The sequence below is a fragment of the Scyliorhinus torazame genome, unplaced genomic scaffold (assembly GCF_047496885.1).
Source record: "Scyliorhinus torazame isolate Kashiwa2021f unplaced genomic scaffold, sScyTor2.1 scaffold_1037, whole genome shotgun sequence".
Classification (NCBI taxonomy): domain Eukaryota; kingdom Metazoa; phylum Chordata; class Chondrichthyes; order Carcharhiniformes; family Scyliorhinidae; genus Scyliorhinus; species Scyliorhinus torazame.
Genome location: NW_027308764.1, coordinates 40476 through 57899, shown reverse-complemented (window position 1 = coordinate 57899; position 17424 = coordinate 40476). Strand labels below are relative to the sequence as shown.

The 17424-nt window shown below is 52.7% G+C and overlaps 1 protein-coding gene across 1 annotated transcript in view; it reads right to left on the bottom strand.

The window, feature by feature from the left end:
* The window catches only part of LOC140406941 (activated CDC42 kinase 1-like), a 63960-nt gene that overhangs the window by 6535 nt on the left and 40001 nt on the right, over positions 1 to 17424 (bottom strand). Inside the window, exons 7-9 of the mRNA XM_072494781.1 lie at positions 14294 to 14388; positions 4077 to 4271; positions 1889 to 1947 (exon numbers count right to left, since the gene is read on the bottom strand). Coding sequence (XP_072350882.1) covers positions 1889 to 1947; positions 4077 to 4271; positions 14294 to 14388 — 349 coding nt within the window. The remainder of the gene's footprint in view (positions 1 to 1888; positions 1948 to 4076; positions 4272 to 14293; positions 14389 to 17424) is intronic.

The window sequence follows — 17424 nt, the reverse complement described above, 5'->3', positions numbered from 1 at the left end:
AGTGGGGTTGCGAGGATAGGGCAGGGGAGTGTGCCTAAGTAGGGATATCTTTCACAGGGTCGGTGCAGACTCGACGGGCCGAATGGCCTCCTTCTGCATTATAGGACTTCGATTGATCACTAACTTGTTCTATGGATAATCCTCAACTCCGCTTTCCCGCCTTCTCCGCGTAACCCTCGATCCCCTCACTGATTAACAGCCTCGGCCTTGAACCTACTTAGCGACCCGGCCTCTTACACCTCTCTGCGGTAAAGAATTCCACAGATTCACTCCCCTCTGAGAGAAGAAATTCCTCCTCATCCCTGTCTGAAATGGGCGACCCCCCCCCCCCCCCCCCCCTCACTCTGAGATTCTGCCCTCTGGTCCTGGACTCTCCCACAAGGGGAAACAACCTCTCAGCATCGACCCTGTCAAACCCCCTGAGAATCCGATACGCCTCAATAAGGTCGCCTCTCATCCTTCTAAACTCCCAGTGAGGACAGGCCCAACCTACTCAACCTCTCCTCATGGGAAAATCCCTCCCTACCCGGGATCAACCGAGTGAACCTTCTCTGGACGGCCCCCAATGCCGGTATATCCTTCCTGAGATAAGGGGACCAAAACTGTTCGCAGTATTCCAGGTGTGGTCTAACTCGTGCTTTGTAGTTCTAGCAAGACTTCCCTATTTTTATCCACAATCCCTTTGAAATAAAGGCCAACATTCCTTTGGCCTTCCCAGGCTAGCTTTTTGTGATTTATATACTCCCAAATCCCTCTCGGCTGCGGCTTTCTGCAATCTCTCTCCATTTAAATAATATTCAGCTTCTTTATTCTTCCTACCAAAGTGCACAACTTCACGTATTCCGACACCACGCTCCATCGGCCAAGCTTTTGCCCAATTTAACCTGTCCATATTGTTATGGGCCAGGGTTTAGAAAACTCCAAAGTTTAATAATGATAATAATAATCACTTATTGTCACAAGTAGGCTGCAATTAAGTTACTGTGAAAAGCCCCTTGTCGCCACATTGCGGCGCCTGTTCGGGGAGGCCGGTACGGGAATTGAACCCGCGCTGCTGGCCTTGTTCTGCGTTACAAGCCAGCTGTTCAGCCCACTGCGCTAAACCAGCCCCATTAGATCATGGAGTTCACCTGACCCACAACTGTTTATAGGTTTTGGTTACGATGAGCACAAGGGTCTACCCACCAGGTGTCATTCAACAGCGGCCTTAAGCACTTTCAATCAAAAACAAAATTTATTCTACGAATTCAGTTAACATTTTTGTAAACACACGCAGTAAGCAATTTTTATCAACTACAAGCATAAATACCCCACACAGCTACAGTACTCTATATATAACCCTTGATAAATTCCCTTTACTGTTTCAATCAAGTAACAACATCCATAAGCCAAAACACACTTTTACCAAAGAACAGTAAGTTTCAATTCCTTCCAGGAAACAGTTATTACTTTGAAGTTATCAAGTGATCTGGAGATACCTTTAACATGCAGAGGTGAAAAGACAGGACAGGCTTCTCTGTCTGAATCCAGCATCCAAATGTAAACCGTAAGTAAAACTCAGAGCCACAGCCCAGCTCAAAAACGAAATTAAAAGCCCAGAGCCACAGCCCAGCTCAAGAACGAAACTAAAAGCCCGGTGCCACAGCCCAACTCCACCCACACAATGACATCACTGAAGCCATTTGATAATACAAAACATTTCTGAAAGGGACACTCCCATGCGAATATCCCTCTGTCGACTCTTTGGGTCATCCTCACAACTTGCCTCTCGCCTATCTTTGCGTCCTCCGCAAACTTGGCAATAGCGCCTTCACTTCCCTCGTCAGTCCCATCACTCCAGGTCTGGTCACATGCCAGGCCCACCCGAGCCCTCGATTGGTCAACTTACCCGAAATCTTCAGCAGCTGGATTGGGTTGCAATTTTCTGGTAGGTAACTCCACACTTTCCTGCAAGATCAGAGAGGGTTGGTCAGTGTTTCATTTTATCACTTGCGGGATGCGGGCATCGCTGGGCGAGGCCAGCATTTGTTGCCCATCCCCGGCGACCCTTGAACTCAGTGGGGCTCGCTAGGCCAGTCCAGACGGGCAGCTGAGTGTCAGCCACACCGCTGTCCGAGTCCGGAGTCACATGTAGGCCAGACCGGGGTAAGGACGGCAGATTTCCCCTCCCTAAAGGAGACGTTAGTGAACCAGATCGACAATGGTCATCAGCAGCCTTATAATTCCAGATTTTTACTGGACAAACATTTCCCCCGTTGTGGGATTTGAACCTCAGGTCCCGAAAGAATTACCCTGGGTCTCTGGATTGTAAACTGAATGTAAGAATTTCAGATGTATTGTATTATATATCCTTGGTGCAGTGAGGGTTAAAAGCCTGGGTTACTGTGTGTATAACTGCTGCAGTCACCTTTTTAAAAATCCTGGTTTGCAGGACAGCTAGGCGTTTTGGGAGCCAGAGGTGTAATTAAAGCATCATAAAAGCTTGGGCAAATGGACTTGCGTTTGGATTAAGAGGGTTCCCTGTGGATTATTTAATTAGAGGCCTTTGTGTTCAGTTAGTAAGAAGATGTAACTAATGGGAGGAGCTGGAGTACTAGGCATTTTAGCAGAGAAGGAGAGATTATTTGGTTGGTTCCTGGAAGCCAAACCATGAAGATAGTTCCTGAAGACTTCAGCGAGACATCCTGCATTAGACAGGCTCCAGGTCTATCTCTTACAACAGTCCCAAACGTAAGCAAGTTTGCCTGGATCTGCGAACTGTATTTAAAAGTGGATTGGGTAAAGAGATGGTTTGTTATTTGAATGGAAGTAAAGATAGCAGTTAACGGTTAATGTTGTTGTATTGATTAGCAAGGGGTAATTGTAAGCTATTTACCCCTGGGCAGCACAGTAGCACAGTGGTTAGCACAGTTGCTTCACAGCTCCAGGGTCCCAGGTTCGATTCTGGGTTGGGTCACTGTCTGTGCGGAGTCTGCACGTTCTCCCCGTGTCTGGGTGGGTTTCCTCCGGGTGCTCCGGTTTCCTCCCACAGTCCAAAGATGTGCGGGTTAGGTAGATTGGCCGCGCTAAACTGCCCCTTAGTGTCCAAAAAATGTTAAGTGGGGGTTACTGGGCTACGGAGATAGGGTCGATATGTGGGCTTCAGTAGGGTGCTCTTTGTAAGGGCCGATGCAGACTCGATGGGCCGAATGGCCTCCTTCAGCACTGTAAATTCTATGATTTGGTAGTGTGATGTTGAAGATATTTTAATCCCGTGTTAGTAATAAAGTTTGTTTTCATACACCATATCTCTATTTGTCCGTGAAGTCACTCCTGGAGCCAGTTAACATTCCCTCACAGCCTTACAAAATTAAAATAAAATATTGGCGCATCTGTCCAGTATCCGAGCCACCGTTGGGGTATGGTCTGGTCTGGGATCGTAATAATTGCTACACCAGTAACAATAGCAGACTACGCCACAGCCTGCAGGAGTTGTGGAACATCAACGCTTGGGTGATGTAGGTGCGGGGTGGGCTGAGGGGGGGGGGCGGGGGGAGCGCGGGCGGTAGGGAAGCAGGGGGGATGTTGAGCTGAGATGCACAAGGATAGGAGTCCGGAATGGCAAGATCCGGGAAACCAGGATACAGGGGGGGGGGGGGGGGGATGGGCTGTCGAGTCAAGATGACAAGACGACAAAGATGGGCTGGAATGCCTTCCTCGCGAACGTCCTTCGGAGGGGGCGGGGGAAAGGGGAGGATGCCAACGGAACTGGAGCCGCCCGCAACTCCGTGAGACTGCGCATTGTTGTTGCCGGGCAGAGATTGAACCCCCCCCCCCCCCCCCGCCCCCGGTTACCGTGGTACCCCTGCCAACATATATCAAACGACCCCCTCAGAGTTTCGCCCTTTGACCTCTTGCCTGCTGATGCCAAGAGGAGGATTGGACGGCCCTCATCCCACTGAAGCCCCACTCAGGTAACACCTCCCAAATCCAGGAGCAAGGACCAATAAACGGGAACGCTCCAAGGCCGGCTCAAGCACGGAGGTCGAGATTTTCCCGATGGCGGCCCGGAATTAGCCGAGGAAGAGCGGACGTACTCGTTCACTTTGTCCGGGAACCCCCAGGAGCACCGTGGGTTGATGTCGCCGTGTCCGGTGTGGATCAGGCTGCCCCCCAGAGGTCGGCTGATGAAAGGACTACAGCGGCTCGGACAGGTGGTCACACAGGCCGGAGGGAAGAGGCCCAGCTGGAGTGTCCTTCTGTTTTGACCCCGCCAGAAGACCAACTCAGTCCTAGAGAGGAGAAAGGAAGATTAGCGACAGAGACGGGCACACACCTCTGCATAAAACCAGCAGGAATGAGGCCAGGAGTAACGGCAGAGGCACTATTCCTATCCCTGTAGCAAAATAGCTCCATCCCTCACTGTAACACTCTCTGATATACCCCACACCCCTCACTGTAACACTCTGATATACCCCACACCCTTCACTGTAACACTGATATACCCCACACCCCTCACTGTAACACTCTCTGATATACCCCACACCCCTCACTGTAACACTGATATACCCCACACCCCTCACTGTAACACTCTGATATAGCCCACACCCCTCACTGTAACACTGATGTACCCCTCACTGTAACACTGATATCCCCCACACCCCTCACTGTAACACTCTCTGATATACCCCACACCCCTCACTGTAACACTCTCTGATATACCCCACACCCCTCACTGTAACACTCTCTGATATACCCCACACCTCTCACTGTAACACTCTGATATACCCCACACCCCTCACTGTAACACTGATATACCCCACACCCCTCACTGTAACACAGTGATATACCCCACACCCGTCACTGTAACGCTCTCTGATATACCCCACACCCCTCACTGTAACACTGATATACCCCACACCCCTCACTGTAACACTCTCTGATATACCCCACACCCCTCACTGTAACGCTCTCTGATATACCCCACACCCATGACTGTAACACCGATATACCCCACACCCCTCACTGTAACACTCTCTGATATACCCCACACCCCTCACTGTAACACTGATATACCCCACACCCCTCACTGTAACACTCTGATATACCCCACACCCCTCACTGTAACACTCTGATATACCCTACACCCCTCACTGTAACACTGATATACCCCACACCCCTCACTGTAACACTCTCTGATATACCCCACACCCCTCACTGTAACACTGATATACCCCACACCCCTCACTGTAACACTGATATACCCCACACCCCTCACTGTAACACTCTGATATACCCCACACCCCTCACTGTAACACTCTCTGATATACCCCACACCCCTCACTGTAACACTCTGATATACCCCTCACCCCTCACTGTAACACTCTCTGATATACTCCACACCCCTCACTGTAACACTCTCTGATATACCCCACACCCCTCACTGTAACACTGATATACCCCACACCCCTCACTGTAACACTCTGATATACCCCACACCCCTCACTGTAACACTCTGATATACCCCACACCCCTCACTGTTACACTCTGATATACCCCACACCCCTCACTGTAACACTGATATACCCCACACCCCACACTGTAACACTCTCTGATATACCCCACACCCCTCACTGTAACACTCTGATATACCCCACACCCCTCACTGTAACACTCTCTGATATACCCCACACCCCTCACTGTAACACTCTCTGATATACCCCACACCCCTCACTGTAACACTGATATACCCCACACCCCTCACTGTAACACTCTGATATACCCCACACCCCTCACTGTAACACTCTGATATACCCCACACCCCTCACTGTAACACTGTTATACTCCACACCCCTCACTGTAACACTCTCTGATATACCCCACACCCCTCACTGTCACACTCTGATATACCCCACACCCCTAAATGTAACACTCTCTGATATACCCCACACCCCTCACTGTTACACTCTGATATACCCCACATCCATCACTGTAACACTCTGATATACCCCACACCCCTCACTGTAACACTGATATACCCCACACACCTCACTGTAACACTCTCTGATATACCCCACACCCCTCACTGTAACACTCTGATATACCCCACATCCATCACTGTAACACTCTGATATACCCCACACCCCTCACTGTAACACTGATATACCCCACACCCCTCACTGTAACTCTGATATACCCCACACCCCTCACTGTAACACTGATATACCCCACACCCCTCACTGTAACACTGATATACACCACACCCCTCACTGTAACACTGATATACCCCACACCCCTCACTGTAACACTCTCTGATATACCCCACACCCCTCACTGTAACACTGATATACCCCACACACCTCACTGTAACACTCTCTGATATACCCCTCACCCCTCACTGTAACACTCTCTGATATACCCCACACCCCTCACTGTAACACTGATATACCCCACACCCCTCACTGTAACACTCTGATATATACCACAACCCTCACTGTAACACTCTGATATACCCCACACCCCTCACTGTAACACTCTCTGATATACCCCACACCCCTCACTGTAACACTGATACACCCCACACCCCTCACTGTAACTCTCTGATATACCCCACACCCCTCACTGTAACACTGATACACCCCACACCCCTCACTGTCACACTCTGATATACCCCACACCCCTCACTGTAACACTGATATACCCACACCCCTCACTGTAACACTCTGATATACCCCGCACCCCTCACTGTCACACTCTGATATACCCCACACCCCTCACTGTAACACTCTCTGATATACCCCACACCCCTCACTGTAACACTGATATACCCCACACCCCTCACTGTAACACACTGATATACCCCACACCCCTCACTGTAACACTCTGATATACCCCACACCCCTCACTGTAAAACTGATATACCCCACACCCCTCACTGTAACACTCTGATATATACCACAACCCTCACTGTAACACTCTGATATACCCCACACCCCTCACTGTAACACTCTCTGATATACCCCACACCCCTCACTGTAACACTGATACACCCCACACCCCTCACTGTAACTCTCTGATATACCCCACACCCCTCACTGTAACACTGATACACCCCACACCCCTCACTGTCACACTCTGATATACCCCACACCCCTCACTGTAACACTCTCTGATATACCCCACACCCCTCACTGTAACACTGATATACCCCACAACCCTCACTGTAACACTCTCTGATATACCCCACACCCCTCACTGTAACACTGATATACCCCACACCCCTCACTGTAACACTCTCTGATATACCCCACACCCCTCACTGTAACACTCTCTGATATACCCCACACCCCTCACTGTAACACTGATATACCCCACACCCCTCACTGTAACACTGATATACCTCACACCCCTCACTGTAACACACTGATATATCACACACCCCTCACTGTAACACTCTGATATACCCCACACCCCTCACTGTAACACTGATATACCCCACACCCCTCACTGTAACACTGATATACCCCACACCCCTCACTGTAACACTCTCTGATATACCCCACACCCCTCACTGTAACACTCTGATATAACCCACACCCCGCACTGTCACACTCTGATATACCCCACACCCCTCACTGTAACACTGATATACCCCACACCCCTCACTGTAACACACTGATATATCACACACCCCTCACTGTAACACTCTGATATACCCCACACCCCTCACTGTAACACTGATATACCCCACACCCCTCACTGTAACACTGATATATCCCAAACCCCTCACTGTAACACACTCTGATATACCCCACACCCCTCACTGTAACACTGATATACCCCACACCCCTCACTGTAACACTGATATACCCCACACCCCTCACTGTAACACTCTCTGATATACCCCACACCCCTCACTGTAACACTCTGATATACCCCACACCCCTCACTGTAACACTGATATACCCCACACCCCTCACTGTAACACTGATATACGCCACACCCCTCACTGTAACACTCTCTGATATACCCCACACCCCTCACTGTAACACTCTCTGATATACCCCACACCCCTCACTGTAACACACTGATATATCACACACCCCTCACTGTAACACTCTGATATACCCCACACCCCTCACTGTAACACTGATATACCCCACACCCCTCACTGTAACACTGATATACCCCACACCCCTCACTGTAACACTCTCTGATATACCCCACACCCCTCACTGTAACACTCTGATATACCCCACACCCCTCACTGTTACACTCTGATATACCCCACACCCCTCACTGTAACACTGATATACCCCACACCCCACACTGTAACACTCTCTGATATACCCCACACCCCTCACTGTAACACTCTGATATACCCCACACCCCTCACTGTAACACTCTCTGATATACCCCACACCCCTCACTGTAACACTCTCTGATATACCCCACACCCCTCACTGTAACACTGATATACCCCACACCCCTCACTGTAACACTCTGATATACCCCACACCCCTCACTGTAACACTCTGATATACCCCACACCCCTCACTGTAACACTGTTATACTCCACACCCCTCACTGTAACACTCTCTGATAAACCCCACACCCCTCACTGTCACACTCTGATATACCCCACACCCCTAAATGTAACACTCTCTGATATACCCCACACCCCTCACTGTTACACTCTGATATACCCCACATCCATCACTGTAACACTCTGATATACCCCACACCCCTCACTGTAACACTGATATACCCCACACACCTCACTGTAACACTCTCTGATATACCCCACACCCCTCACTGTAACACTCTGATATACCCCACATCCATCACTGTAACACTCTGATATACCCCACACCCCTCACTGTAACACTGATATACCCCACACCCCTCACTGTAACTCTGATATACCCCACACCCCTCACTGTAACACTGATATACCCCACACCCCTCACTGTAACACTGATATACACCACACCCCTCACTGTAACACTGATATACCCCACACCCCTCACTGTAACACTCTCTGATATACCCCACACCCCTCACTGTAACACTGATATACCCCACACACCTCACTGTAACACTCTCTGATATACCCCTCACCCCTCACTGTAACACTCTCTGATATACCCCACACCACTCACTGTAACACTGATATACCCCACACCCCTCACTGTAACACTCTGATATATACCACAACCCTCACTGTAACACTCTGATATACCCCACACCCCTCACTGTAACACTCTCTGATATACCCCACACCCCTCACTGTAACACTGATACACCCCACACCCCTCACTGTAACTCTCTGATATACCCCACACCCCTCACTGTAACACTGATACACCCCACACCCCTCACTGTCACACTCTGATATACCCCACACCCCTCACTGTAACACTCTCTGATATACCCCACACCCCTCACTGTAACACTGATATACCCCACACCCCTCACTGTAACACACTGATATACCCCACACCCCTCACTGTAACACTCTGATATACCCCACACCCCTCACTGTAAAACTGATATACCCCACACCCCTCACTGTAACACTCTGATATATACCACAACCCTCACTGTAACACTCTGATATACCCCACACCCCTCACTGTAACACTCTCTGATATACCCCACACCCCTCACTGTAACACTGATACACCCCACACCCCTCACTGTAACTCTCTGATATACCCCACACCCCTCACTGTAACACTGATACACCCCACACCCCTCACTGTCACACTCTGATATACCCCACACCCCTCACTGTAACACTCTCTGATATACCCCACACCCCTCACTGTAACACTGATATACCCCACAACCCTCACTGTAACACTCTCTGATATACCCCACACCCCTCACTGTAACACTGATATACCCCACACCCCTCACTGTAACACTCTCTGATATACCCCACACCCCTCACTGTAACACTCTCTGATATACCCCACACCCCTCACTGTAACACTGATATACCCCACACCCCTCACTGTAACACTGATATACCTCACACCCCTCACTGTAACACACTGATATATCACACACCCCTCACTGTAACACTCTGATATACCCCACACCCCTCACTGTAACACTGATATACCCCACACCCCTCACTGTAACACTGATATACCCCACACCCCTCACTGTAACACTCTCTGATATACCCCACACCCCTCACTGTAACACTCTGATATAACCCACACCCCGCACTGTCACACTCTGATATACCCCACACCCCTCACTGTAACACTGATATACCCCACACCCCTCACTGTAACACACTGATATATCACACACCCCTCACTGTAACACTCTGATATACCCCACACCCCTCACTGTAACACTGATATACCCCACACCCCTCACTGTAACACTGATATATCCCAAACCCCTCACTGTAACACACTCTGATATACCCCACACCCCTCACTGTAACACTGATATACCCCACACCCCTCACTGTAACACTGATATACCCCACACCCCTCACTGTAACACTCTCTGATATACCCCACACCCCTCACTGTAACACTCTGATATACCCCACACCCCTCACTGTAACACTGATATACCCCACACCCCTCACTGTAACACTGATATACGCCACACCCCTCACTGTAACACTCTCTGATATACCCCACACCCCTCACTGTAACACTCTCTGATATACCCCACACCCCTCACTGTAACACACTGATATATCACACACCCCTCACTGTAACACTCTGATATACCCCACACCCCTCACTGTAACACTGATATACCCCACACCCCTCACTGTAACACTGATATACCCCACACCCCTCACTGTAACACTCTCTGATATACCCCACACCCCTCACTGTAACACTCTGATATACCGCACACGCTTCACTGTAACACTCTCTGATATACCCCACACCCCTCACTGTAACACTGATATATCCCAAACCCCTCACTGTAACACTCTGATATACCCCACACCCCTCACTGTAACACTGATATACCCCACACCCCTCACTGTAACACTGATATACCCCACACCCCTCACTGTAACACTCTCTGATATACACCACACCCCTCACTGTAACACTGATATACCCCACACCCCTCACTGTAACACTGGTATACCCCACACCCCTCACTGTAACACTGATATATCCCAAACCCCTCACTGTAACACTCTCTGATATACCCCACACCCCTCACTGTAACACTGATATACCCCACACCCCTCACTGTAACACTGATATACCCCACACCCCTCACTGTAACACTGATATACCCCACACTCCTCACTGTAACACTCTCTGATATACCCCACACCCCTCACTGTAACAGTGATATACCCCACACCCCTCACTGTAACACTGATATACCCCACACCCCTCACTGTAACACTCTGATATACCCCACACCCCTCACTGTAACACTGATATACCCCACACCCCTCACTGTAACACTGATATACCCCACTCCCCTCACTGTAACACTCTCTGATATACCCCACACCCCTCACTGTAACACTGATATACCCCACACCCGTCACTGTAACACTGATATACCCCACACCCCTCACTGTAACACTGATATACCCCACACCCCTCACTGTAACACTCTGATATACCCCACACCCCTCACTGTAACACTGATATACCCCACACCCCTCACTGTAACACTGATATACCCCACACCCCTCACTGTAACACTGATATACCCCACACCCCTCACTGTAACACTCTCTGATATACCCAACACGCCTCACTGTAACGCACTGATATACCCCACACCCCTCACTGTAACACTCTGATATACCCCACACCCCTCACTGTAACACTGATATACCCCACACCCCTCACTGTAACACTGATATACCCCACACCCCTCACTGTAACACTGATATACCCCACACCCCTCACTGTAACACTCTCTGATATCCCCCACACCCCTCACTGTAACACTGATATACCCCAACACCCCTCACTGTAACACTGATATACCCCACACCCCTCACTGCAACACTCTGATATACCCCACACCCCTCTCTGTAACACTCTGATATACCCCGAACGCCCTCACTGTAACACTCTGATATACCCCAAACCCCTCACTGTAACGCTCTCTGATATACCCCAGACCCCTCACTGTAACACTCTGATACACCCCACACCCCTCACTGTAACACTCTCTGATATACCCCACACCAATCACTGTAACACTGATATACCCCACACCCCTCACTGTAACACTGATATACCCCACACCCCTCACTGTAACACTGATATACCCCACACCCCTCACTGTAACACTCTCTGATATACCCCACACCCCTCACTGTAACACTGATATACCGCACACCCCTCACTGTAACACTCTCTGATATCCCCCACACCCCTCACTGTAACACTGATATACCCCAACACCCCTCACTGTAACACTTTGGTATACCCCAAACCCCTCACTGTAACACTCTGATATACCCCACACCCCTCACTGTAACACTTATATACCCCACACCCCTCACTGTAACACTCTCTGATATACCCCACACCCCTCACTGTAACACTCTGATATACCCCACACTCCTCACTGTAACACTCTGATATACCCCACACCCCTCACTGTAACACTCTGATATACCCCGACACCCCTCACTGTAACACTCTCTGGTATACCTCACACCCCTCACTGTAACACTCTGATATACCCCAAACCCCTCACTGTAACGCTCTCGGATATACCCCAGACCCCTCACTGTAACACTGATATACACCACACCCCTCACTGTAACACTCTGAAATACCCTACACCCCTCACTGTAACACTCTCTGATATACCCCACACCCCTCACTGTAACACTCTGATATACCCCACACCCCTCACTGTAACATCTCTGATATACCCCGACACCCCCCACTGTAACACTCTGATATATCCCACACCCCTCACTGTAACACTGATATACCCCACACCCCTCACTGTAACACTGATATACCCCACACCCCTCACTGTAACACTGATATACCCCACACCCCTCACTGTAACACTCTGATATACCCCACACCCCTCACTGTAACACTGATATACCCCACACACCTCACTGTAACACTCTCTGATACACCCCACACCCCTCACTGTAACACTCTGATATACCCCACACCCCCTCACTGTAACACACTGATATACCCCACATCCCCTCACTGTATCACTGAACTAGGAGAGACTGGGCCATTCGGCCCCTTGAATCTGCTGCGCCATTTCGGCCGATTATGGCTCACCTTGGTTCAAACCATTTTCCCTCGGTTCAGGGAGAGACCACACCTCTGTGTACCTCCCCCCCCCCCCACCCGCCTCCCCTGGAAGCTGAAATAAATTCATCAACAGAGCCCCCCCCAAAATCACTGGGTGACAAAATTCCCAAGATTCACAACCGGTTGTGTGAAACCTGACAGTCTGGACTCTGACGGGGCCATTAACACCCCCTAAACAATGCGGTGATTAGCGAGTGTGTGACCCCCATCAATCCTATTTACCGCTATCGGTTGATACAGGGGTACGTATGGCCTGTGGTCTTGATCCAGGGATATGATTGGCGATGTCCGTGGTGATGGACATGCTGGGCGGGATTCTCCCCTTTGGGGACTACGTCCGCCGCCCGCCGCAATACGGGCTAGAATCACTCCGGACTTTTCCCTCGAAGGTTCGGGGTGATTCCCCGTTCTCCATGGGGCTAGCACAGCCCCGGCCTTCGCCCCGCAGCTCTGGCTGCCGGCCGGGCCTACTGCCCAGGCTGCGCAGGCGCGAGGCCTCCCACTTCGGCGCGGACGACGCTGACATGGCGAACGGTGGGCCTCGCGGAGGAAGGTAGGTCCTCCTCCGATCGCGATGGCCCGCCGGACGGTGGCCCCCGATCGCGGGCCTGCCCACCTCTGAGGACCCCCCCAGAGTCTGCCCCCCCCCCCCCCCCCACCCCCAGGACCGCCACCATGGCCGCGGGTCCGAGCTCCCGCCGGGTGCTATCAGATTAGAACCACGCCGGCGGGACTCGTCGGAGCTCGGCCCGCCGAGCGCCGAAGAATGGCCGCTGGGGGCTTTTTCGGTGGCGCCCCCCCCCCCCCCCCCCCCCGGCCGGCGCCGCGTGGACTGCGGCACGCGGCTGGCGGGCGGTTCTCCGGTCCGCGGAGAATCGAGTCCCCGCGCCGGAGCGGGGTGGCGGGAATCCCGTGCCGACCCGGCGATCCTCCGACCCGGCGCGGGCTCGGAGAATACCGGCCATGGTCTCTCCCACGCCCTCAAAGACACTCACCGTCCGTCTATAATTGTAACTTGGTCGTTGATCTGCATCGAGAGTTTCCCTGGCTCACTGAAATCCTGAACGGCCTTCACTTCCATTGGTCGAGCCTAATATAGTGAAGAGGCAAATGTTCAGTGTCGATCCCCAAATACTGGTTACTGCAGCCACGCTCCCTCACCACTGCCCACTCCGTCTCTGTAACCAGTGCCCACTCCGTCTCGGTCACCAGCGCCCACTCCGTCTCTGTAACCACTGCCCACTCCGTCTCTGTAACCACTGCCCACTCCGTCTCGGTCACCAGCGCCCACTCCGTCTCTGTAACCACTGCCCACTCCGTCTCTGTAACCACTGCCCACTCGGTCACTGTAACCACTGCCCACTCGGTCACTGTAACCAGCCTCCACTCGGTCTCTGTAACCAGTGCCCACTCCGTCTCTGTAACCACTGCCCACTCCGTCTCAGTAACCAGCGTCCACTCGGTCTCTGTAACCAGCGTCCACTCGGTCTCTGTAACCACTGCCCACTCCGTCTCTGTAACCACTGCCCACTCCGTCTCAGTAACCAGCCCCACTCGGTCTCTGTAACCAGCCCCCACTCGGTCTCTGTAACCAGCCCCACTCCGTCTCTGTAACCAGCGCCCACTCCGTCTCTGTAACCAGCCCCACTCCGTCTCTGTAACCAGCGCCCACTCCGTCTCTGTAACCAGCCCCCACTCGGTCTCTGTAACCAGCCCCACTCCGTCTCTGTAACCAGCGCCCACTCCGTCTCTGTAACCAGCCCCACTCGGTCTCTGTAACCAGCCCCACTCCGTCTCTGTAACCAGCCCCACTCGGTCTCTGTAACCAGCCCCCACTCCGTCTCTGTAACCAGCCCCACTCGGTCTCTGTAACCAGCCCCCACTCCGTCTCTGTAACCAGCCCCCACTCCGTCTCTGTAACCAGCCCCACTCCGTCTCTGTAACCAGCCCCACTCCGTCTCTGTAACCAGCCCCACTCGGTCTCTGTAACCAGCCCCACTCCGTCTCTGTAACCAGCCCCCACTCGGTCGCTGTAACCAGCCCCCACTCGGTCGCTGTAACCAGCCCCCACTCGGTCTCTGTAACCAGCCCCCACTCGGTCTCTGTAACCAGCCCCACTCGGTCTCTGTAACCAGCCCCCACTCCGTCTCTGTAACCAGCCCCCACTCCGTCTCTGTAACCAGCGTCCACTCGGTCTCTGTAACCAGCCCCACTCGGTCTCTGTAACCAGCCCCACTCGGTCTCTGTAACCAGCCCCACTCGGTCTCTGTAACCAGCCCCCACTCGGTCTCTGTAACCAGCCCCCACTCCGTCTCTGTAACCAGCCCCCACTCCGTCTCTGTAACCAGCGTCCACTCCGTCTCTGTAACCAGCCCCCACTCGGTCTCTGTAACCAGCCCCCACTCCGTCTCTGTAACCAGCCCCACTCCGTCTCTGTAACCAGCCCCACTCCGTCTCTGTAACCACTGTCCACTCGGTCTCTGTAACCAGTGCCCACTCCGTCTCTGTAACCAGCCCCCACTCCGTCTCTGTAACCAGCCCCACTCCGTCTCTGTAACCAGCCCCACTCGGTCTCTGTAACCACTGCCCACTCCGTCTCTGTAACCAGCCCCACTCCGTCTCTGTAACCAGCCCCCACTCCGTCTCTGTAACCAGCCCCACTCCGTCTCTGTAACCAGCCCCCACTCCGACTCTGTAACCAGCCCCCACTCCGTCTCTGTAACCAGCCCCACTCGGTCTCTGTAACCAGCCCCCACTCCGTCTCTGTAACCAGCCCCCACTCGGTCTCTGTAACCAGCCCCACTCCGTCTCTGTAACCAGCGCCCACTCCGTCTCTGTAACCAGCCCCACTCGGTCTCTGTAACCAGCCCCCACTCCGTCTCTGTAACCAGCCCCACTCCGTCTCTGTAACCAGCCCCCACTCGGTCTCTGTAACCAGCCCCACTCCGTCTCTGTAACCAGCCTCACTCGGTCTCTGTAACCAGCCCCACTCGGTCTCTGTAACCAGCCCCACTCGGTCTCTGTAACCAGCCCCACTCGGTCTCTGTAACCAGCCCCCACTCGGTCTCTGTAACCAGCCCCACTCGGTCTCTGTAACCAGCCCCACTCGGTCTCTGTAACCAGCCCCACTCCGTCTCTGTAACCAGCCCCACTCGGTCTCTGTAACCAGCCCCACTCGGTCTCTGTAACCAGCGCCCACTCCGTCTCTGTAACCAGCCCCCACTCCGTCTCTGTAACCAGCCCCACTCGGTCTCTGTAACCAGCCCCACTCGGTCTCTGTAACCAGCCCCACTCGGTCTCTGTAACCAGCCCCACTCGGTCTCTGTAACCAGCCCCCACTCCGTCTCTGTAACCAGCCCCCACTCGGTCTCTGTAACCAGCCCCACTCCGTCTCTGTAACCAGCCCCACTCCGTCTCTGTAACCAGCCCCCACTCCGTCTCTGTAACCAGCCCCCACTCCGTCTCTGTAACCAGCCCCACTCGGTCTCTGTAACCAGCCCCACTCGGTCTCTGTAACCAGCCCCCACTCGGTCTCTGTAACCAGCCACACTCGGTCTCAGTAACCAGCGCCCACTCCGTCTCTGTAACCAGCCCCCACTCGGTCTCTGTAACCAGCCCCACTCGGTCTCTGTAACCAGCCCCACTCGGTCTCTGTAACCAGCCCCACTCCGTCTCTGTAACCAGCCCCACTCGGTCTCTGTAACCAGCCCCACTCGGTCTCTGTAACCAGCGCCCACTCCGTCTCTGTAACCAGCCCCCACTCCGTCTCTGTAACCAGCCCCACTCGGTCTCTGTAACCAGCCCCACTCGGTCTCTGTAACCAGCCCCACTCCGTCTCTGTAACCAGCCCCACTCGGTCTCTGTAACCAGCCCCCACTCCGTCTCTGTAACCAGCCCCCACTCGGTCTCTGTAACCAGCCCCACTCCGTCTCTGTAACCAGCCCCACTCGGTCTCTGTAACCAGCCCCCACTCCGTCTCTGTAACCAGCCCCCACTCCGTCTCTGTAACCAGCCCCACTCGGTCTCTGTAACCAGCCCCACTCGGTCTCTGTAACCAGCCCCCACTCGGTCTCTGTAACCAGCCACACTCGGTCTCAGTAACCAGCGCCCACTCCGTCTCTGTAAC